Raw genomic sequence first — 25,462 nt, 5'->3', positions numbered from 1 at the left:
CGGCAGTCTGGTGCACTACGCTAATTGCTATCAGTGTAGTGCACCACATTGGCAACGATAGCATTTGCTACATCTGTAATAGTATATTACACTTGTAGAGGCCACGGCAGGAAAAATGAAATGTCAAGTGGTCAGGTCACTACCCCCAAAAAGATCAGGGCGTTCATCTGTTATCATTACTATGATGATAGAAACAGGGGCTGAGATTATTTAAATGTCTGTAAACCGTCTCGTAATCTATCAAGTATCGGAAACCAGAAGTCGTCATTGAAAGCATTATATCAGCACAGTACAGATGTAAGATTTACTTGAAGCTGTAGGTTGATGAACTATGACATATACTTTATTTAATTGGCTGCAGAGATGCAGCCCAGGCAAAATAATAATTGGTTCCCACTGCTGATGTAGCAAGAAACTCTCTCAAATGTCCACATTTTCGCCTGGAAAAACTGCTTATAACATTGTAATTGGTTCTTCCGGTCAATCATAGAGGTAAACAGAAAAATATCGGGAATTAATCTTCACATTTGATTTTTTTTTAAAGGGGTTGTCTAGTTAGGAAAATCTATGTTCACATATCTTATTAGGGAATTCTGAGTTACTCAAGAAGGGAGGTCCTCTGTTCAGGGTCATCATCTCTTGGCCAAAGCAGATAACAGTTACAAAGAGCATCTGTCTCTCTGGAGGTCCTGTGGGGAGGTCCTCTGTTCAGGGTCATCATCTCTTGGCCAAAGCAGATAACAGTTACAGAGAGCATCTGTCTCTCTGGAGGTCCTGTCCTGTATTACACACAGGGTTAGACTAGCCCACCAGAGAACCAGATCCTCTAGTGAGCCCGTGCTCTGAAGCCATAGTGGGCCCCAAAGGTCCAGTAGAAAAACAAACATTTGGAGCTGCATCTGGAGCTACTTACTTGCCACTAAGGTCTATTTCTTTCATTCAAAACCTTGGTTTTATTAGTCTTTATTGATGATATGGCGGTTGAGCCCTGAGAATATTTCATCTGGTGGGCCGAAGGAACCCCAGGACGATCCTAATTACACACACAATTACATTTTTCATTGGGGTCACAGCAGGGGGACACTTTGTGATCCGCTTGTTAAGGGGCCCTTCTAGTGAGTAAGGATTGACCAATTCAAAGATGTGAAAATAATTTCCAATGTCTCATACCTATCCCACCTCCCCTACTTCTTTTCCAAATTCCTTGCCAGACATAAGTTCTGGTGTGTTGCCTATAGTTGAATTATGCAGTAGCGGGTGCAGGGCAGTAGACAATTCACCAATCACTCTGTTATCATTTGTGGCCTGGTTTGGGCTTGAATTGATGGGATGCATATCTGTCCTTCAGCATGAACGACTTTTTAATATCAGCACCTGACAACCTAAAAAGTCCATCATAGCAGATGAACTTTTCCATATATATTTGAGTTCACCAGCTGTCAACAGAAAATAGTTAAAATCCGCCCCACTTAATGTCAGTTTTTAATTAATCCTTCAATCAGGAAACCTTCTGGCTTCAATGAAAGGTGGGTAGGGAGGGTTGGTTTCCTGTTTATAAATTATTGGATGGGAAATGCGGTTCTGTACCAGGTATACTTGTAACTAGATCACGTGATTTTATGTACCTCTTGTACCATGGTTGATGTTACTTGGGATACTTATGAAAGTACCTACTTGTCCGATAGTGTAATGCTATGGTATTTTTGTCATCTAATGTTGCATGTATGCTGTGCAGACTGTTTTCCTTTTTATTTTAGTGATTTAAAAAAAAAAAAATCGAATAAAAATTATCTGATTAAAAAAAAGAAAATAGTTAAAATCCACCTTTCCTGACATCCAAAATGTACGGTACAGAGTACAGAGGCTGCCGCACACTACATTTGGCTCCCCCGATCCTCGCCAGGGGGAACCGGTACATGGCCGGGAGCGCGTGCTCCTAGTCTTTAACTTCCTAGATGCCGTGGTCACATGTAACCATCTGAGGGTTAAATGCATTAGTCCTGGGTGCCTGCTGTTAAAAGCAGCAGGCACCCGGCGGCCATGGTGCCCGGTCCACTTGTGAGCGGGTCCCACTTTTAAATGCCCGACCGCCAACGTAAATTTAAGTGGGGTAGTCAGAAAGGGATTAAAGCAATGTGATGTTTACCAGAGTGAGGCTTCATTCATATGGCCACATGTGATAGATAAGCAGAAAGGGCCTAGACAGATAGATAGATAGATATAGAGATAGATGATAGATAGATAGATAGATAGATAGATATACTGTATAGAGATAGATGATAGATAGATAGATAGATGATAGATAGATAGATAATAGATAGATAGATAATAGATAGATAGATAGATAGGAGATAGATGATAGATGGATAGATAGATATATAGATAGATAATAGATAGGAGATAGATAGACAGATAGATAGATAGATAGATAGATAATAGATAGATAGATAGATAGGAGATAGATGATAGATGGATAGATAGATATATAGATAATAGATAGATAATAGATAGGAGATAGATAGACAGATAGATAGATATAGAGATAGATGATAGATAGACAGATAGATAGATGATAGACAGATAGATAGATAGATAGATAGATAGATATAGAGATAGATGATAGATAGATAGATACAGATAGATAGATAGATATAGAGATAGATGATAGATGGATAGATAGATAGGAGATAGATAGATAGATAGGAGATAGATAGATAAAGAAAAAAATACCACAGCACATCCAAAGTGTAAAATCCAAGTAGGATTTTAAACTTTGGATGTGCCATGGAATTTTTATATTTATTAGGATATTTTTAGGGGTGGATCGTCCTCACAGCCGCTGGCACGCTATACATACAAGCGGAATTGCGGTGCTGCCCAGTTTTAGTATTTTGCTAGATAGATAGGAGATATATAATAAATAGATAGATAGGAGATATATAATAAATAGATAGATAGGAGATAGATAATAAATAGATAGATAGGAGATAGATAGATATAAAATCATTCGATAATTGATAGATATATATGAGATAGATAGATAATAGACATGAAATAGATATATATGAGCAAGATAGACAGATAGATACCTCCTACTGCGTCCTTCTTCCATACCATGTAGATTGTAAGCCCTCAAGGGCAGGGTCCTCTCTCCTTCTGTACCAGTTTGTAACTCGTCTTGTTCATGCTTAGTACAATTGTCTGTATTATGTATGCGCACCCCTTATCATATGTACAGCGCCATGGAATGAATGGCGCTTTAATAATAAATAATAATAAATTAGATAGATAGATAATAGACATGAAATAGATAGATATTAGATAGAGCAGGCATGCTCAACCTGCGGCCCTCCAGCTGTTGTAAAACTATAACTCCCACAATGCCCTGCTGTAGGTTGATAGCTGTAGGCTGTCCGAGAATGCTGGGAGTTGTAGTTTTGCAACAGCCTGGAGGACCGCAGGTTGAGCATGCCCGAGATAGATAGTACAGTATGACATAGATAACAGAACCTAACATGCAGCTCGCAGTTATTTCAGCCTCTGTCTTTTCAAGTATTTTATGACTCCACAGAAAGTTATTTCAAGTCCCTGATTGAGACCTTGGCGGATTCTGGCAGCGAGTTCTTTAATGGACATTTTGTAGGTTAGGAGGTCATACTTTCCTGGGCAGATCATTAATCAGCATCTGTGCTGCGCACACGGCAGAGAAGTGCAGTACCGTTCAGGGGAGAGAAATGTGCTGTATCTCCTTGTGATGTCAGATTTATGATGGTCCATGTTCAATGGCGGCTAGAAAAATATTCTTTTGTCTGGGGCTTTAGGAGGGACAGCGAGGAGTGAGGCTGCTAAGTGACTGATGGATTGGGTGGGTCACAGCATTTAAGTTCTCTGATATTTAAAGGATATGGACACCTTTGTAAAAAAAAACAAAAAACATTTTTACACTAATTTATTTATTTTGTGGAGAAAATCATTTCTCCACTTGGTTCTATTTATCTATCTTTTTTCATGTTTTTTTTTTGTTCTACAGCCTGCTGTGCTTCCTATGCACAGCAGGCTGCTCTCAATGAGTTTACAGAGAATCCGTCATCTGACGGATTTTCTGTACCTCCTCCTGTGCACACCGGAGCCCGCACTGTCTCCCCCCCCCCTACTCAGGAGTGCTGTATCAGAAGATGCCAGGTCTGGCAAACATGAAGACCCACCCCTCTCCCGAGAAGCCCCACTCCTCAGGGACATCTCTCTCACCAGGAGCAGCTGCAGACTACATTGTGCTTACAGGACCTGTGGTGATGTCACAGTCATGTGATCAGCCATGTGTGTGTAAGGAGTTAGGGGAACCCAGGCTCCCTGTAGGACTGTGCGGGTGGAGAATGCAGAGGTACTTTATGTATGGAAGGTGTGTATAAAGCAGAGCTATGTCAGTGTAACCAGTCTATTGTACAGTTTTCTGTGTGTAATGTGCACGCAGTAGTTCTATCTGTGTAATGGACATGTATCAGATGGGCACAGTGTATAGCAGTGTCAGGTGGGCACAGTGTATGGCAGCGTCAGGTGGGCACAGTGTATGGCAGCGTCAGGTGGGCACAGTGTATGGCAGCGTCAGGTGGGCACAGTGTATGGCAGCGTCAGGTGGGCACAGTGTATGGCAGCGTCAGGTGGGCACAGTGTATGGCAGCGTCAGGTGGGCACAGTGTATGGTAGCTTCAGGTGGGCGCAGTGTATGGCAGCGTCCCATGGGCGCAGTGTATGGCAGTGTCAGGTGGGCGCTGTGTATGGCAGAAGTGATCTTATGTTTAGTGTATGAAGTTGTATGGGAGACTAGCAATGGTTTCCCTGAAGAAATAACAGCCTCATAACGTTATGTGGGCCTATGCAATATATATGTGAATTACCGCAAAATTCATACACCTCCTCGGCTAAAAATACTCCTCAAAATTGTTAAGAGGAGTATTTTTACTCTTTTGGAAAAAGTGTAGTGCGACCTCGGCTGTCGGCTGTAACATACAGCTGACAGTCTGCTTCAAAATGCAGACATAACCCCTTCCATGCTATGGTCCTTAGGGACCGCTGTATGGAAGGGGCTAACCATCGGGACGCTGCTCTGCCGTGGCAGAGGCCCGATGCGGCCCCCCCCTTCCCCCGCCGTCTAGGATGGCTGTCCTCACCTTCATACAAGCCGTCACCCCCTACCTTCAGGATGGCCAACAATCCCCCAATGATCAAGGTTTGCAGAGAAGTAGCGGGGCAGAGTGTTACAGCTGACATTCTGCTTGAAATGGGCGACATTGGTGCTGGCACTGATGTCGGCCGTTTAACCCCTTCCATGTCGCGGTCCTTAGGGACCACTGCATGAAGGGGATAACCATCGGGCCGCTGCTCTGTTGTGGCAGTGTCCCGATGGTTACCATGGCAACCGGACGCCTTCACAGGCATCCGGATTTCCATGGTATAGGCTTACTGTGAATGACAATACACTGCAGTACACTATATAGTGTACTGCAGTGTATTGTAGAGGCACCAGACCCACTGGATCTTCAAGAACCAAGTGGGTCTGATTAAAAAAAGTTAAAAAAAAATCTAACTTCTTCCTATATCCACACATATAATTGTGTAAAAATATAACAAATAAAAAACACTAAACATGTTTGGTATTGCTGCGTCCGTAAAGACCTGATCTATAAAAGGATCACATACATTTACCGCACGGTAAACACCATAAGAAAAAAAAAAATATGATGGAATTGCAATTTTGCCCACTGCACTTCCCACAAAATGGTATAAAAAGTGATCAAAAAGTCATATGTGCCCCAAACTGGTACCAATCAAACCATCATCTCATCCTGCAAAAAATTAGCTCTTACCTAAGACAATCGCATAAAAAATAAAAAAGATATGGCTTTTAGAAAATAGAGACACTAAAACATGATTTTTTTTGTTTCAAAAATTCTCTAATTGTGTAAAACCAAAATAAAAAAATAAAAAAACAGACATATTAGGTATTTCTGCATCCGTAACAACCTGCTCTAAAAAAAAAAAATCACTTGAGCTAACCCGTTTGGTGAACGCCGTAAAAATAAAATAAAATAAAAACCGTGCCAAAAAGCCATTTTTTATTACCTTACAACACAAAAAGTGTAATACCAAGCGATCAAAAAGTCATATGTGCCCCAAACTAGTACCAATCAAACCATCATCTCATCCTGCAAAAAATGAGCTCCTACCTAAAACAATCGCCCAAAAAATAAAAAAGATATGGCTTTCAGAAAATGGAAACACTAAAACATTATTTTTATTGTGTAAATCAAAAAAAAAAAAAAAAAAAAATTGACATATTAGGTATCACATTATTAACTACTCTGTTAGGTGAACATTGTAAAAAGCAAAAAATAAAAACTGTGCCAGAACAGCCTTTTTAGGTTACCTTGCCTCAGAAAAAGAGTAATAAATATATGTACACACACACACACACACACACACACACAATGCACAACTACCTCTAGCAAAATATATATATATATATATATATACCCTAATATATATATCAATGGCAGCACATCAGGCCAAATATAAATATGGAGGTGCAGGCCAATGTATCCGGCAAAAAATCCAGGACAATATAAAAGTTAAAAAAAAGGCAGCACTCTAACAAAAAATGAGTGAAAAGAACACTTTATTCACCCCTGTGGTCAATAAAGGAATGAGCGAACTTGTGTTTCAAGTTTGGCGTACAAGGTTCACGTTTGGGTTATGTAAGAATTCCGTTATGGATTCTGCTGCCACGGGCCATAACTAAGGGTACATTCACACGTCCGCATAATGGGTCCGCATTTGTTCTTTTGCGGAAGAGGTGCAGACCAATTCATTTTCAATGGGGCTGCAAAAGATGCGGACAGCACACCATGTGCTGTCCACATCCATACTTCCGTTCCGTGGCCTCGCAAAAAAATAGAGCATGTTCTATTCTTGTCCAGAGCCACGGACAAGAATAGGCATTTCTATCATGGTGCCGGCCATGTGCGGTCCGCAAAATGCGTAACACACATGGCCGTTGTCCGTGTTTGGGGGAGTCATAATTTGCGGACCGCAAAACAGTTGCGGACGTGTGAATGGACCCTTATGGTCCGTGGTAGCGGAATCTATAACGGAATTCTTAGATAACCTGAACCTTGTACGCTGAACTTGAAAACAGAAGTTCGCTCAGTACTAGTCACAACATTTTAGCTCATAGCTTGAAAAAAGACTCTGTGAATGAGCTGAAAACAATGCGACCACAGGGGTGAATAAAGTGTTTGAGAGTGCAGAAATTTTTTTCTTCAAATATATATATATCTCTGAGAAAAATGGCGGCACTGGCAAAAAGTGAAAAGTTGGGTGCACGTTCTTAAGGGAATAGACTTCTTACCCCAGTAAACAGTCCAGAAAATGAACGGCACTCCGGTAGATCATGAACAAATGACTCCTTTATTCACCAGTGCGGTACAACATTTCCGCTCAATACTAGAAAAATATATATGTATATATATATATTTATATATATACAGTATATGTCTTATCAAACTGGTGTAAAGTAGAACTGGCCAAGTTGCCCATAGCAACCAATCAGATTCCACCTTTCATTTTTCACAGCTTCATTGGAAAATGAAAGGAGGAATCTGATTGGTTGCTATGGGCAATGAAGCCAGTTTTCCTTTGCACTATTTTTGATAAATCTCCCCCACTGTCTACTTATATGTATACATAGCATTGTGTGTCGTCACAGTGTACTAATGTACTAATCTGTGTGGGAAAAGTGACCGCTCACTGTGCGGACTGCACACAATACTGTCTTCAGAAGAGAGTGCATGTAGTGAGAGCTGTCAGTAATGAGATCTATATCCTGCTTATAATGCCTGGTTCTGACTGTCGATCGCTGCACTAACGTTATCAGCAGAAATATCTATTGTGTCTACAAATAATGGACTTTCTACAGAAGGGAAAGTGAGAAATAAATCTGCTGATTACAGGCTGTAGCATACTGTAAGACTCACCATGTTGTGGATTGGAATGAAATCTTACTACCAAGTAAGTTGGTAGTTCCAGCAGCCTATATGTAAGTGTCTGGTAGCTGAGCAACAGGATGTGGGGGCGGGGCTGTGCTGTGTAACAGGATGTGGGGGCGGGTCAGCAGAGCTTGTGCTGGTGCATGTGAAATCAACAGTGAGACATCCGAACAGTGAGTGAATCTCATAGAAGAGCATTTCTGATACCAGTAAATAAACAAGTGCAATTTTATTATGTGCTGCATTACGGTAAGATATGGGTTTATTGATTTGTAGTGCACAAAGGTGTCCATAGCCTTTAAAGGTGTTTCATTTCTTTGATTTTCGAAGTCAATCTTCACCTGTTGTTTTTAGGTCCAAAATAAACTCTGTGCTACCAATTTTGGTAGACGCACTCCCCCCTCCCCCCAAACTGGGGCGAATACGAATGAGCGCTTCCATTATGGAAGCGCTCATTAGTACCGGAGGACCAGGAAGCGGTGAAGGCTCTGTACTCACCGCTTCCTGGTCCTCGGCTGTCGGCTGTGCAGTGGCTGCGTACAGCATGAGGGCGCTCTGTGACCTCACGCTGTGCTCGCCAGTTCACAGCACAGCCGATGGCAGGATGAAGAGGATCGCGCTGGAGGAGAGGAGCGGCGGCGTCTAGGAGCAGGAGAGGTAAGTGGTTAATTTATTTTGTGATCTGAGGCTGGGGGCTGCTGAATAATGGCTGGGGCTGATTATATATATGACTGGGGCTGATTACATATGACTGGGGGCTGATTAGATATGACTGGGGGCTGATGATATGGCTGGGAGCTGATTACATATGGCTGAGGGCTGATCACATATGGCTGGGGGCTGATATGAGGCATAGCTGACTGATATGAGGCATGGGGTCTCATCTGAGGTCTGATTGGGGGTCTTCTTTGTATTGGGCTCTGATATGAGGTCTGATTGGGAGTCATTCACATTGGGGTCTTAGCTGAGGTCTGATTAATATTGGGGGTCTGATTGGTGATCTGACCTGAGGTGTAATGAAAAATATTTTTTTCTTATTGTCCTCCTCTAAAACCTGTGTCTTAAAGGGTGAAAAATACTTAATTTCTTTACATTTTTAAAGACGTCATAGCTCTGTTTTCTGATACAGGGCTCCTAATTCCCTGCAATGTCATAAAGTTCAAAGATAACATTATGGCTGCCTGCTGTCACCACTAGTGGAAGCTTAAGAGCTTACTGCATACTATGTTATCTTATTAATGTTTCACAATACTAGATATGGATTACACATCCACATGGAGAGGTGAGTTTTTGAGACCTGTTCACATTGTGCGGTGCTGCATGGTGGCTGTTGTTGCTGTGGTCCTGTGCCTGTGGATGGGTGGGGTCCGCTGCTGGGTGCCTTCGCCAGACAGCAGGGGTGTTGGGCTGCTGGGTCTCGTTCCTTACAGGTGCTGTTTTATAGGGACTGACATTTTAGAGTAGGGACCCACTGATTAGAGGCTACCTTCATGTGGTTAGTGGACCTATGCATTTTGATGAAAACATATAGTGAACATGAGCAGCTCGGTCATGCTATCTCCATTTAACCACCAGTCCACAGCATGCTCTCCTGTGTAGACTGGGTGTTAGTCTCTCCTGTGTGGCTGACTTCCTGTGAACTACATAATTATATCATCATCTAACAAATCCCACCTAGAAGCTCTCAAACCCCTCTTCCCTTTCCACCAATCTCTGTCCTTCATGACCGTATGTATGTTCCCTCATGTATAGGGTGCTGCTGAAGATATCATTTCTGCCTTCTCTAATAGACCAAGAGTGCAGTGATATAAAAGGTTGGTCCATACAATAATTAGCTTCAGACTGAGTTATAAAACTGGGCACTGACTGTCTACACTATCTCTGAGTTCAGTCTGGCCCTGCCCGTTGTTGATGGCAAAACATGGATACCGACCAGGTGTGTTCCGCATTTTGGGGAACAAAACATCCAGCCCATAATATTTTTGTCGATGCCATGGAATGGACATACGGATGAGGACAGCCTACGGAGTGCTGTCCGCATCTTTTGCGACCCCACTGAAGTGAAAAAATGCAGATCGGATGCAGACAAAAAAATACGCTCATGTGCAAGAGCCCTTAGGTGTAGACTGTACTGCCTCTGTCTCTCCCTGTTTATCAGGTAGTCTCAGACAATACTGCTTCCCTATCTCTCACCGTAAATTATGAAGACCCAGACAGAACTGCACCCTAGTCTTTTCCTGTAACTGATGTAGACACAGATAATACCGCCACCTGTCTCTCCTGGGTGGTTAAGTCATGCTGCCATCTGTCATTCATCAAAGGAGATGTCCATAGGAAAACCAAAGTTTGAAAGTTTTGTTGACAAAATATCAAAACCTGCAGCTCCACTTCTGCATTGGTTTTGGCAAAGAAGAGAGCTTCCCCTTTTGAGAGTTTACTGATACCAATCAGGGGTCGAGTGGAGGGGGAACGCATGGGAACGGCGTTCCTGCACTTTTTTCATGGCAGGAACGCCGTTCCCTTTCAGCCTCAAGCCAGGAGAACACGGCTGAATCAGATTCACAGGGGGAGACGGAGCGCACTGTGCAGGGCAGGCTAAGGGAGGAGGGGCGGCTTCAGTTGAGAGGAAGCTGTCTGTGCGGTGCTGCTGCCTGCGACTCCTCTCATGGCGCCCCGCCCCCTAATGACATCATCTCCTTCACTACGAGATCATTTAGAATGTCTTTTAGAAAAGCTTGTCCTGGGATTCGAACTCACGACCTCTACACATCAGAGGAAGGCATTTACCCTCACAGCCATGAAAGCCGTCTAGGTAAAAGCTTTAAAAAAAAAAAAAAAAATATAAGACTTCTAATTATACCTAGTGTACTGATATCTAGTGTACAACCATACACATGACAGCTGCCCACTGTGTATGGATGTAGCAGAGCTGGGTGTGTTGGGGCAGCTGTCATGTGTATGGTTGTACACTAGGTATCAGTACACTAGGTATAAGTAGAAGTCTTATTTATTTTTTTTTAAACAGCTACCTTGACAGCTTTTATGGCTGTGAGGGTAAATGCCTTGCCTCTGATGTGTAGAGGTCATGAGTTCGAATCCCAGGACAAACTTTTCTAAAAGTGTTTTTTTTTTTTTATAAGACTTCTACTGATACCTAGTTTACTGATACCAAGTGTACAACCATACACATGACAGCTGCCCACTGTGTATGGATGTAGCAGGGCTGGGTGTGTTGGGGCAGCTGTCATGTGTATGGTTGTACACTAGGTATCAGTACACTAGGTATAAGTAGAAGTCTTAGTTTTTTTTTTTTTAAAGCAACTACCTCAACAGCTTTTATGGCTGTGAGGGTAAATGCCTTGCCTGTAATGTGTAGAGGTCATGAGTTCGAATCCCAGGACAAACTTTTCTAAAAGTGTTTTTTTTTTTTTATAAGACTTCTACTGATACCTAGTTTACTGATACCAAGTGTACAACCATACACATGACAGCTGCCCACTGTGTATGGATGTAGCAGAGCTGGGTGTGTTGGGGCAGCTGTCATGTGTATGGTTGTACACTAGGTATCAGTACACTAGGTATAAGTAGAAGTCTTAGTTTTTGTTTTTTAAGCAACTACCTCAACAGCTTTTATGGCTGTGAGGGTAAATGCCTTGCCTGTAATGTGTAGAGGTCATGAGTTCGAATCCCAGGACAAACTCAAAGTGTTTTTTTTTCTTTTTCTGATACTTCTACTGATACCTTGTGTACTGATACCTAGTGTACAACCATACACATGACAGCTGCCCCAACACACCCAGCTCTGCTACATCCATACACAGTGGGCAAAGTTACCTACAGTAGAAGTCTTATATATATTTTTTTTTAAGTAGCAAGCTAGACAGCTTTCATAGCTGTGAGGGCATATGCCTTACTTCTGCTGTGTAGAGGTCATGAGATCGAATCCCAGGACAAACTTTTCTAAAAGTGCTATTTTTTTAATTTATTTTTTAGTCCGCAGCGACACAAATTACAGCATGCTAGATTTTCTGTGCTTTTTTATTTTTTGGAGGGGGGGGGGGGGGGGGTTGCAGTGGATCTTGGGTGAGTTCCCACACTTTTTTTTCCCAGGACTTGACCCCTGCCTGTAATGTGAATGAAGCCTTCTGGGTCCATTCAACATCTCAGTCAACCCTTTCTCTGTCTGTAAATCAGACGTGATGGAGAAGGATGGAAGGTTGTCTTAGTTAATACACTGAACCAAAGAACTAGCTCCCTTCCAACTATCTATACCACCAGGATCCTGTGCCAACATGGCGATGAGGGGGAAAGGGTTGCTGGGCTGCCAAGACCCCATGACCCACATTGATATACTGAGAACTTTGCTTATTACAATGAATTAGTAGTGTTGAATCTTATTTGCAAACCAACAAAATAACTTTAAAGCCTTGGACAACCCCTTTAACAGTGAACTCCCCGTCGGTGAAGTCTAAGAAATAACATGGCTCCTGGACCCGGAGGTTGAAAGAAGATTTCAAAAATGAATCCTTTATTTTTTAGGACCACGGTGTTCTGCCCTAACTAAGAAAAGTGTTCTCCAGATATGTCTGGCGAGATTACTGGAGCAAGAAAACCTTTTGATGCAGGCTTTCAGATTTGGTCTGGTTCACTGAAGGCAGAAGCCGAGCTATCTGCAGCGGGGCTTACGGGTAGAGAACATTTCATCCTCTAATTCCGCAGTAAATGTAACTGAGGTCATGCAATGCGGTGTGAGGTTACAACAGAAAGCAGTGATACGTATTAAAAAAAACAAGAAATGAAAAATAAATAGTGAAAGGTTATTGGGAAGAAGCTGGATGTGGGTGCAAGGATCGCCAGAGGACATGGGACCTGCAATGTTCTCAATCACATGACATGTTTGAAGTGTCATACGCAAGGCTCTGGGAGTATGAAGTAAATGTCGTACAGAGAAGAAGAGCACATACAGAATTTCAAAAACATAAAAGACATATGACAAGTCTCACAGATTGGAAATGTATGTCCTCGAGCAAGCCTAGATCATAGAGTGCTGCAGTCAGAGTTGCAACCCAAAGCACAATGCAAGTGACTAATTGGATTTTTATGGGGTTAGGGAATAATTCAGCAATCACTTGCACAAGAATATTTTTTTTAAATAGTCCCTTTTTGTTTTTAGATATTTTCACTTAGATATTTGCTTTATAGGAACACATTAAAAGGATGTTTTAACAGTAGCAGAAAACCCTAAAGCACCCCCAATTTAAAAAATAAACTTGCCACTAGTAGAGATAAGCAAATCAATTCTATGGGATGGGGTTCAACCCAAATTTTGTAAAAACTCAAGGTGTATCCAAATGTTTGGTAATTTGATTCAGGCAAATTTTGTAGGGGGGAGAGAGAGAGAAAATTAAGTTAAAAAATTATGACGACGTTTTTAAAACAGTGAGAGACAAGATAGAAAAAATATGAATCCTTGGGAACCACTAGAGTAACAAAAGATCCTCCAGTGGGCCCAGGCTCAAATATCATAGAGGGTCCAGAGAAAAAAAAAAAAATGTTGCCTTTGGAGACAATAAATTGCAACTAGGGTCTATTTATTTGACTGAAAACCTATTGGACTTTATTGATGATATGGGGATTCTTCCCCCTAGAACAGGGGTGTCAAACTCAAATTCATCAGCAGTTTGGTCATCCTCAAAGGGCCGGTTGTATCAGACTTATGGGGGATCTGTGGGGGATCTGTGGGTGACACTTATGGGGGATCTGTGGGTGACACTTATGGGGGATCTGTGGGTGACACTTATGGGGGATCTGCCCACCCCTAGTACCGCCCCCTAAAACCGCCCCTTTAGAGAACAGGGATGCAAGTAAAATTTGGGGGGGCTATAAAAGTCCAGCCCAGCAAAGAAACCCCCCAGATGGGGATGGCACTGTTAATGGGGGATCTGGGGATGGCATCCACAGATCCCCCATCCTATAACAGTGCCATCCACAGACCCCCCCCACCCCATAACAGTGCCATCCACAGACCCCCCCACCCCATAACAGTGCCATCCACAGACCCCCCACCCCATAACAGTGCCATCCACAGACCCCCCACCCCAAAACAGTGCCATCCACAGATCCCCCACCCCAAAACAGTGCCATCCACAGATCCCCCACCCCGTAACAGTGCCATCCACAGACCCCCCACCCCATAACAGTGCCATCCACAGACCCCCCACCCCATAACAGTGCCATCCACAGACCCCCCACCCCATAACAGTGCCATCCACAGACCCCCCCACCTCATAACAGTGCCATCCACAGACCCCCCACCCCATAACAGTGCCATCCACAGACCCCCCCACCTCATAACAATGCCATCCACAGACCCCCCACCCCATAACAGTGCCATCCACAGACCCCCCACCCCATAACAGTGCCATCCATAGACCCCCCACCCCATAACAGTGCCATCCACAGACCCCCCCACCTCATAACAGTGCCATCCACAGACCCCCACCCACCCCATAACAGTGCCATCCACAGACCCCCCCCATTGCCGCTCCAGTACAGACTAGTTATAAAATGTGTACAATTAATAAGGATTCTATTCATGAGGCCCCCTCTGCAGTAGAACATTCAATATAGCCACATCCTACTCACAGGGCTGTTATCTTAATGCTGGCCGGCCGGGCAGACGAGCGGCAGCGTCACGACTGACGTCACATGCCTGCGCCGCCTCCTTCATTCAGAAAGTAGGCCGGGCACATGACGTCAGTCGTGACGCTGCCGCTCGTCTGCCTGGCCGGCCAGCATTAAGATAACAGCCCTGTGAGTAGGATGTGGCTATATTGAATGTTCTACTGCAGAGGGGGCCTCATGAATAGAATCCTTATTAATTGTACACATTTTATAACTACTGGAGCTGGGGGCAGGAGCACAGTGAACGCACCGGCCCCCAGCTCCTCCTCCCAGTCCCTCCCCGCTGATACATCGCAGCCTGCGATGCTGGAGCATGGCAGGCTGCGATGTCAAAAGGTGGCGGAACGCCGTTCCGGTGCGTTCCGCCAGAAAAAAAGCCCTGCCGCTCATTATGCGATTTATTATCACTTCCTGCAGGGGCCGCCTGCAGGAAGTGATAATAAAAGGTGAAGGCTGGCGGCCGGCGGCGGCTACGCGGGCCACATGACGAGGTCTGGCGGGCCGGATTCGGCCTGCGGGCCTTGTGTTTGACACCCGTGCCCTAGAATAATTTTCTCTGGTGCGCCCAAGAAACCCCATTCCGATGCTGGGGGACCTCAGAGTGTCATACATAAATTTTCAGGCCAATTGGAGCAGTTTTGATTAAGGTGGAATCAATTCGGACTCAAATCGAATTGGTCAACTGATTCTGCTGAATTGAACCTGAATCAAATTTTTTGCGATTCTGTCATCTCCAGCCACTAGTCTTCATGGATCCATAGTGGAGGTACAACAACATGATGACAACACTGTCAGCAATGACCATAGTTATGTCCCACTATAGCCATGTGAGGACCTTATTTCATCATGCCAGGTCCTAAACCCTGAAGCAATAAGAAATAATCAGGTCAGTGGCTGGAGAATTTATAAGGTAAGTGCAAAGGAAAACTACCATCATTGTTGGACGTTCAGCCAATTATCCTGCTGAGCCCCACCGGCAGCTTCAGTTGGAGTTCCACTGCAGGTAGAGCTGCTGTGAGGGACATATAGGCCCGACACAACTAAATGGTCATGGCCCTTTGGCTAGACACCTGGGAAAGAGGTGGGGATTTTATGTTGAGGAATAAGTAAGGTGGGTCAACATGATCTTTATGTTTTTAACATATGTAGAATATAGTATGTTGTGGGTGCAGATGAAAGGGAAGTGTAGGCCCATTTTAGACTCATTTAGCACCACTGCCGGTCCTCTTTGCCCATGGTTGGACAACAGAACCTGCAGACCTTCTGAGCGTTACCGTTTCTCTGTAGACATTAAAGAAAACCTTTAGAATGGAGCAATTTTAAAAGTGGAAATTGTGCTGAAGAGGTTAAGATTGCTCAATCAGCATCAGAAGATTTGCTCATCTCAAAGCTTTTATGGCTCCTGCAGATGATAAATGTGCAGGCTCTTTCTTACAGGGAGCCAGCACTTAGACGTGAGCCCCGCACCAGCAGACCTTTCTACCGTACGCAGCAATTACATGTGACCTTTCACAGATCAACATAACCTTTCCATTTGTTTTTGAAAATTGACCCACATTAAGCCTTTTTTTTAAATACCGAATGGAGAAATGATAAAAGATAAATGCGAACTCTGCCCTTCCATTGGTCGCTTTTAGAAGAAATAGAAGCAAGAGAAGCTAAGTTAAAGGATGAGCCTGCATTCTATTTCTGTACAGAAAGTATTTTTTATAGATCTAAACATATAAAGTCACTGTCTCCACTAAGGAGCTTCTGAAGAAGACACGTACAAGCCAAGGTAGGCACTGTGTCCCTTCTCTGTGGGTGCTTTGAATCTGGAGCATCACAATGTAAGAAAATGAAGAACTAGTCCAGAGGGCCCAGAAAGGACAAGAGAAGGCGGCAAAACTAGTGCTGAGCCTGTTGACTTTGGGTGACTTTGTATTAGAGTCTGAGTTGAAAACCTTGGGTTCATCCCAGGAAATGTTCCTGAGGTACACCATCTATACATAGAACCTGCAGGCTCACTGAAGTCTGACTGCTCCAACAAGGAACTGGTGGCAGTCTACCCGGCTGGTAGGGCTCTGTTTTACTGGGCCAGTGAAAAAGGCTCTCAGCTGGTCAGGGTTGTGAGCGAGTGTGGAGTCACGCCGGAGGTAGCGTGGACCACCCTCTCTTGTTCCTCGTGCCTCCCTGTGCCTGGGTGGACAGGAGGTGTCTGTGTAAACTGTGCCAAGCTGACCTTATGTACTCCCAGGGAGAGCGTAACGTCACGTCTTGGAAACCAGTGATAAAACCGTACCACGTGAGCTCGATGTAGTTGACTTCAGGCAAGGCTGCGAAGTGCGGTATTCGTCACATAAGTTATGGCCGAAGATTTGCAAGATGTGTGCAGAGGAACCTGGTGACAACGACAAATGCAAGCATGCTGATCCTTTGTTCTTTCCAGAGGTAAGCCATTGCTGGAGATGTCTAGCGGCTTACTCTCCTCTTCCCATTGGGAACACGCGCACTCTCAGATGTACCGAGCATGCATGTGTGAGGGGATTGGGTGGAATCACTGTATTTAGGCCAGCTTTAAGCTGAATGGGGTCCTGCACAGTACCTTCTACTGATGTCCCTGTGCCTTTATGGTGTATCATATAGGGTTTAAATAATACAATAACACTTCCCATGAGGGGTGTACACATACCTAATATGGCCCCATAACAAAACTTATTATGGGCCCCCCTGCCCGCCCAGTTTCCCAATACGCGTGCAACAGTTACTCCCAGGCAACTCAAAGTCCAACGTCCTAAAATTCTGACAAATTTATTTATTTTATTAAAATGAAGAAACTTTTATTAAAAATAATTCACCCCTCACATCACCCGCTTTATCTGACTTCCATGTCAGAAAAAGTGGAATAGGTTCTTCATAAATATGGTGCTCATTCTGACAACTATATTTTTCAGTGTAAATAGACAACTATGCATTGATAAATCTCTCCTTCTACTATAAAGCTGGCTGCCTGCAGCCACCACTAGGGGGAGCTCAGTGCACAGAAATATACACAGTTATAATTTACTGGAAGCTGAAATAATCTCTTTGCATTGTGCACCCCCTAGTGGCTGCTGCATACATTTTTTTGATTTTCTGCAGTGTTTTTAGATCGTGAAGAAAAGAAAGGAGGTTAGCGCCGGGCAACCCCTCCCTCCGGGCCCAATAACCGTTGCATGGTCTACCTCCATTGAAGGTACACCACCGTTTCCCAAACAATAAAATAGGAAATGTAGCTGCATCCAGTTGCCTTTTTGTAGGCTTTGGCCAAGTGTAGACTTCAGGTGCCCATACCAATCCCTTCAGGGCCAATGTTACCCCATTTCAGTAATGACTGGGCATGTACCTAGGTTGCACACCCTGAAGACCGGTCCTAGTTGCAACTGTGATTATTGCCATCAATACTGTAATTGTTGTAGTAGGGTCCAGTTGGTCACTACGGCTGCATTCGGCCTTGCACAGTGAAATTACACTATAACCCAGGCTTTAGTATTAATTATGCTTTTCCTACATAATATACATGTGTAACACCCCAGAGTTGTGTTACTACACACCTCTACTATCTCCTCAGAGCCTTTATACTGTCATCTGATGTGATTTTGCTTATGTCTTCCACAAATGTGCATATAAATCTATGTTAAATGTAATTGTTCATGTAATTTGCCTGGTTACCAGTAGGTGGCAGCAACACATTGGCAGGTACAAGCTACAGTTTAGTGTATCTGAGCTGAAATGGATTATTCCAGCTTAGCTCCCCTCTGTGGAGAGGTGGGCTAGTCCCTCTTCCTGCAGCAAGGGAGGGAAAAAACTGTTAGAGCGAGTTTTTAGTTACCCCTTGCATAGGGAAGACAACAAGGACCTAGTCTCGGCTGAGACTTGGCCATATACCCAGCTTAAGCACCTTCAGCTCAGCTGGATGAGGAAAGCAGAAACTACAGACAACCTCAAGAGTTCCAGGAAGAAAGCATCCCCTGAGAATCCATCTATGAGATAACTCCAGTGCCTAGAAGAAGCTAATTCCTCCTCAGCTAGTCTGTCCCCGCACAGAAGAGGGTACCAGAGAAGTGCAGAAGCTATTCCTGCCACAGTCACAGAGCTATTAGGCGTTTATCCTGCAAGCTCCACATTTAAAGCAGAAGAACTCATTCCTGCCAATGATTGCCAAAACCTGCTGGGACCAAGAGACCAAAGCTGTATACCGTCTGGATACAAGTTATTTCAAATAAGGCAACGTTTGAACTTCATCTAAAGGTCTGGACATAATTTATTCTGCTAAGTTCCTCTAATACTCCTACTATCACTACACTCAAATTTATTGCAAGTGAGCCAGGATCCAGTAGTCCAGCCGTACCCAGGTAGGATACACCGTGACACAAGTAACATCAAGCTACATAGACATTATCAGCCATTACCCCACTCTGGCATTCCTAATCTGGGACGTGCGTTATAACACCTTGGAAGGGCCCTGGGATAGTACCCTGCACACGCTGCAGTTGGCATCACAAATACAGAATATTATCCACCTGACTCGGCCACTGCACTAAAAGTGGCGTCAGCGTACCCATTCCTGGTCACTGCACATGTTCATATTAAAGCCGCTTAGCTGCTTAAATAAACTGAGCCCAATGCGCGATACCAATAAAACAGAACATTTGTACGGATCCTTGGACACACCTTTCATCTACATTATACTGTGTGTATAGAGGGTTGTGTTCGTATTCCTCTTTCCTCCCGAAGCAATTTGCCACAGTCTAATTCCGTGGAGAGAGTGGTCCCCGAAGTTGAGTTGGACGGGTGAGTAGGTTTACATTGCAGCCCATAAAAGAAACAAAAGGCCTTTGCATGCAAAAGGAATGAAAGAAAGAAAAACATGCATAAATAATAATAATGATGATGACAATAATTGCACAGCAATGAGATCATAATTATAGCGGAATAGTGATGCAACAGAAGCAATGAAAATATATGTACATGTATTAATGCACAAAATAAAAGCAATAAATTATATGCAAAATGCAATGGTACACAGGGCACTTTCTTAAAGAAAGGGGGATGAGCAAAAACAAAAACGTTTTAAAAAACTTTCCACATGATGGGGCATAGAGGGGCATAAGGGTGCAAGTCATGCACATGGAAACTATATATTGCCATATGGAGTCCCTTCAGGTCCATATTATCGGCCCACAGGTAATCAATCCAATCTTGCATGGTGCCTTTGTTGGGCAGTGTACCTTTTCCTAGAAGAACTGCTTTGGGGGAAAAGACTTAATACTATGACATGAATTGGAGCAAGTCTAAAAATTATTTTTTTGCGGATTCCATATTAATTCCTGCTAGAAGTTTTTGACTGAAGGTCCAGATGGGTGTTACCAGTTAGGTGTGTGTCCATGCAGTCTTACTTTATCTAATCAGTGCTGCCAGTGTGCAGGGACACTCCCTAACTGGTCTCATCCATTAGGACCTTTATTGTAAACTGCTAACTACTAAGTCATACCTTCTAACAGGAATAATTAAGGATTGGCACAACATAGAGTCATAAGAATAGATGCTCCTGGATTGTTATTACATGGAGAATGCAAGTAGCTACCAAAACAGATGAGGAGAGGGGACAGCTGCTCTTTAAGTTGCCTTAGCGGGCTGTTTTCCTTATAGCATCTATACTATATGGAGTATATTGGATTTCATCTGATTAATGGTAAAAATTATCTAGAATAGGAAAGCCATAATAATATTAAAAGCAATAATATTCATTGTGTCCTGGAAAGTTCCTCACTCCATATTTGTAGACTAGATCATAGTATCCACTTAATGTCCACCAGACCATAGAGACTCTCATTCTCACCTGTTCTATATCACTGTTTTTTCTGGATTTATAGATAAATTCTCCAATGGCCACAAAGACTGAGAGAACGAGCCCTGCAGCGAGCACTATGAAGATGCCACCAATGTTCTCCACTCCTAAGGCGCTGGCTTCTTTGCTGTCTTCTTCTGGGCAGCCGTTCCCTCGCCACCATTTCTCCTTCATCATGTGTAATTTCCCTTCCTCTTGTAGCTGGAGAATAGCAATGGTGATTTTGTCCCTGTATGGAGAACCTGAAGGGATATTAGGAAGGTAGAAATCATTGTGGGATAGTCATAATCTTATGGGTATGATGGTGAAAACTGAAGGACACATAACTATTGCTCCCTCTAATGTGAGCAACCAAAAGATGACTGTTCCGACCGTCAAAGGGGTTGTCCATAATTAAACACGACAGCTTTCTTGCAAAAATAGCACCACACCTGCCCACAGGTTGTATGAGGTATTATAGCTCAGCCCAATCCACTTGGGTTCAGCTGACCTCCAATACCAGACACAACTTATGGACAGGTGTGATATGTTTTTTGCAAGAAAGTAGCCATGTTTGTCGAATACAGGACTACCCCTTTAATGGTATTTCTCCCAGAATGCCCAGAGGAGCAATCCAGGAGCCCCTTGCAAAAGTCATCATGTCCCTTTTCCCCTTAGCTCCTCATTTTTGCCCACCACACATACCATACTACACTTCCCACCAATCAAGCAGGAAGGTAAATGGACTGATTTCCAACTTATAGCAGCCACTACGGGGAACAAAACTTATTCTCATAAGAATTTGGGTTTCCGACCTGGATAGCTTCTGAATTGGTGGGACCCTTTCAGTGACTCTTGAAACCCAGAGGACTAATATCTACTTAAACAAGTTCTCTAGATGTTCAATATTGATGACCCTCAGGATAAGTCATCAATATCAGATTGGTGGGTATCTGACATCCAGTAACCCCACCATCAGCTGTCTTTTGTATCCGACTGAACTGGAAACAAAACAGTGAATGGAGACAGATGCAGATGGCTCCATCCACTGTGTAGTGGTCATACTGGTGTTCTTCAGCTCAGCAACTATTTGCATTAATGTAACCAGCTCCTACACAGTGAACAGATCCTTCTTATTCCAGCTCCATCCACTCTTCTGTTTCCGGTGGCCGGTGAATACAGCTGATTGGGGTGCGCTCACCAAGGCTCCAAGGTTGGTTCCCCCGTACTTTTAGATAGGTGTTGTACATGCCGGTTGTGATTATTTATATGTTGGATATATGTGGCACACCAATGTGTCTGATGTTTTGGATATGCTATCCATACACTATGTCCATTAACCTTTACAATTTGGTTGGCATGGTATCGCCTGCATGACCACTTAAGCGCACGTTTTCCTTTGGCCTGTGGGTGAGATATTTCATCTCGGTACAGCAATTCCAGGCCATTAGGAGGTGCGCACTAAGGGGGTACAGTGATCTTGAGTAACCTTGGTGGGGCGCTGATTCGTAGCGCCACCACACTACTGCTTTATACCTATTATATTTATTATTGTCTATTTGGTTGTCCTTTATGTGACTATTTAATAAAATATTTTTGTTATTCATGTACATGTGTGTTCTAGTTCATTGGATTGATTGGTGGGGGTGCCACGTGTCGGACCCTCACCAATTTCTGAGGATAGGTCATCAACATTTAAAAACCAGAGAACCTCTTTAAAGTGACCATTTTTCATTTCAATAGTTTTTATTGAGGATTTTTTTTATGACATAAATGAGAGAAACAAAACCGGGAGTATCGGTTAGGATACAATATAAAGTGTTACATTGAGCGATGCAACAGCGCATTACGCCAATATAGAAAGTAAGGAAAATAACAATGATGCACATAAGAATGCAAGCAACAGATATATCATTTGTAAATAAATTTAGCGAGCCTGGGAGATGGTACAATTTAGGGTGTTAAGGGTATCGCCACCTAGTCAGGTTAAGCCCTGAAGCCTAATAGAGCCTATTTGGGTCCAATGCCCAGTCTGTCTGACGTATAATACCAAAGTAAAACTGTTTTTAGCGCTGATTCAATGTGGGAGGTGCATTTGAGATATTTGTGGATCGCATTAAGGCCTCCAAGCCATTCGGTACCTGTAATGGATATGTTTAAGGTTTTCTCCCATGTACGCATGGGATGGGAGCGTTTAAATTGGGTCGGTTGAAGGATAGAATTGTATAGTGGTTTTAGCCCTTTGGCATTGCTTAAAATATAAGCCTTTGCTAGCTTATCCATTTTTAAACCTGACGGCTGTTCTGCAACAAATGGCGAATCTGGAGGTAAAATTCCGTCGCCGGGAGGGCCAAGCGGTCCCTAATTGTTTGAAAAGGTTGTAACATCCCGTCCACAAATAAGCTTTCCACCTTCTGATTTGTGTCCAACATCCAGAGAGACAAATCCGAGTGTTGGAGCATAGCCTGAAGCATAGATAATGGTATAGAGGAGAGGGAAGAAGGGCTATCGGAGTCAGCTACAGTATGATAGAGGGACCAAGCCTTTACAGATGCTAGCATTGTCGGGCTCAGGTGTTTAGGAGTGGGGAATTTCCAAAAGGGCAGGTGCAACAGATCTGTCAGTAAAAAAGGGGCGGCCTGTGCTAATTCCAAATGAGCCCAAGGTATTTTGGAGTCAGATCTTGCCCATCCCTTAAGCATGGACACCAAAGTTGCTACATAATACAATTTAAGGTCTGGAACAGCAAGGCCCCCCAGACGACGGTTCCTCCTTATAACCTCCCTGGCAACTCTGGGCTGTTTCCCTTTTCCAGATATACTTTGTAAGTAAGGCTTGTGCCCGGACGAAAAATTTCTCTGGGATTGGAATGGGCAGGGTGCGATATGTATAGAGAAATTTTGGAAGGGTAAACATTTTGAAAGCTGCAATTCTCCCCATCCACGAGGTTTCAAGTTTGTTAAAGTCTAGTAATTCCGTTTCTGTGGAACTTAAAAGAGCGTCATAGTTAAGTGAGTATAGTTGTGATATAGAATGGGTCATATTGGTACCTAGATATTTAATGCTTTCCTTTTGCCATCAAAATCCCAAGTGGTTCTTAGGTTTGTCACCACGGATTCTGGCATTTTACTTGGCAAGGCTTGAGTTTTGGAGGAGTTGAGGTGATAGTATGAAAGATCCCCATATCTAGATATCTGAGCCATCACTGCCTCTAGGGATACCATGGGGTTAGCTAGAGAACATCATCCGCATAGAGGGATATGACATGGGAACGGTTCCCTATTAACACCCCCGAAATTTGCTGGTCTTGCCTAATTGCTTGTGCTAGAGGTTCCATTGCTATTATGAAGATCAAGGGGGATAGGGGGCAGCCCTGCCTAGTTCCATTTGTTAAATAGAACGCCTCTGAGAGGGCACCATTCACAAAAAATTTTGCTGTTGGATTGCTATAGAGAGTTCCAATGGCCCTTATAATAGGGCCCCGGAAGCTCATCTGTGAGAGCACTGAGAAGGCAAACGACCAGTGGAGCCGTTCGAAGGCCTTCTCGGCGTCCAGTGCTAGGGCCAACATGGGAGTTTTGTGTACGTTTACATGGTGGAAAATTCCCAGCATTCTCCTTGTATAGTAGGGTTGTCTAGAGGGAACGAAACCTGTTTGATCCTCGTGAATAATGGAGGGAAGAATCTTGGCCAACCGCATGGCCAGCAGTTTTGCATACATTTTTATATCTTGGTTCAGTAAAGAGATAGGTCTAAAGTTTTGAGACCTATCAGGAGTCTTACCTGGCTTTGGAAGGGTAATGATAATTGCCTGCAGGTTCTTCGTGGGGAAAGAACCGGATGTGAGGGCAGATTGGCAAAAGTCTCTCAAGTATGGACTAAGATTAAATTAAAGTGCTTGTAATAGTGGCTGGCAAAGCCACCCGGACCAGGGGCTTTATCACGTAGTAGGGAGTTAATCACCTCTTCTACTTCTTCTATAAATATTGGAGAGTTAAGAGCTTGGAGTTGGGAGGCAGTGATATTGGGCATGTCTAGGGAGTTGAGGTAGGAGTTTGTTAAGTTTTCCAAATCAGCTGGGGTGGGAATGGATTCTTCCAGATTATAGAGACTGGAATAATAAGTCTGGAAGCCATTTTCTATATCTATAGGGGAGTATACTTATGTCTAGGGTCCGAGGGTGGATAAGATGGGAATTCTACTCTTCATATGTCTCTTTTTGAAGCTAGAAGCTAGTAATTTACCTGCCTTGTCCCCTTGGGAGTAATAGGACGCTTTTGTCTTGCGGAACATTTTTTCATATGAAGCAAGCATTTGGTTCCTTAATTCCTGCCTAACCTGAGTAAGTTCTTCAGCTAACTGGGAAGCCTTGTTTTTATTTTCAATTTGTTGTAATTTGGATAGTAGGGACGAGATGGTCGCTTCCATTTCTTTCTTACGTATCGCACCCTGTTGAATGAAAGACCCTCTAATACAAGCCTTATGGGCGTTCCGTAGAGTGACTGGATCCATTTGAGGTTGAGCATTGAGTTTGAAGAAGTCTTTTAGATCAAATTCAATGCGAGATCCGTGTTGGGGATTGGATAATAAAAGAGGCTTGCTTTTCCACAGATATTGGCAGGGAAAATTGATGCTCTCTGAGATTTTCAAAGTGACCGCTGCATGATCAGACCATTTGAACATTTCCAATGAGGATTCGGTTGCTTTACTAAGCAACGATCTATCTATTACAAACATATCAATTTGAGAATATACATTATGGACCCCACAATGGAATGTATAATCTTTGGCGGATGTATGGTGAATGCACCAGATGTCATACAATTCCTCCTTCCAGAAGGCTGAGGCCAGAGATGGTGTGTTTCTTCTCTGCGGGGAGGAGGTGTCT

General features: G+C 43.4%; 1 protein-coding gene across 1 annotated transcript in view; it reads right to left on the bottom strand.

The window, feature by feature from the left end:
• GRIK1 (glutamate ionotropic receptor kainate type subunit 1) overlaps positions 1 to 25,462 on the bottom strand; it is a 248,600-nt gene that overhangs the window by 5,602 nt on the left and 217,536 nt on the right. Inside the window, exons 14-15 of the mRNA XM_044287731.1 lie at positions 20,587 to 20,837; positions 19,419 to 19,580 (exon numbers count right to left, since the gene is read on the bottom strand). Coding sequence (XP_044143666.1) covers positions 19,431 to 19,580; positions 20,587 to 20,837 — 401 coding nt within the window. The 3' untranslated portion in view covers positions 19,419 to 19,430. The remainder of the gene's footprint in view (positions 1 to 19,418; positions 19,581 to 20,586; positions 20,838 to 25,462) is intronic.

This window comes from Bufo gargarizans, chromosome 3 (assembly GCF_014858855.1).
Source record: "Bufo gargarizans isolate SCDJY-AF-19 chromosome 3, ASM1485885v1, whole genome shotgun sequence".
NCBI classification, from domain to species: domain Eukaryota; kingdom Metazoa; phylum Chordata; class Amphibia; order Anura; family Bufonidae; genus Bufo; species Bufo gargarizans.
The sequence above is the reverse complement of the archived record's forward strand: the minus strand, read 5'-3'. Positions and strand labels throughout refer to the sequence as shown.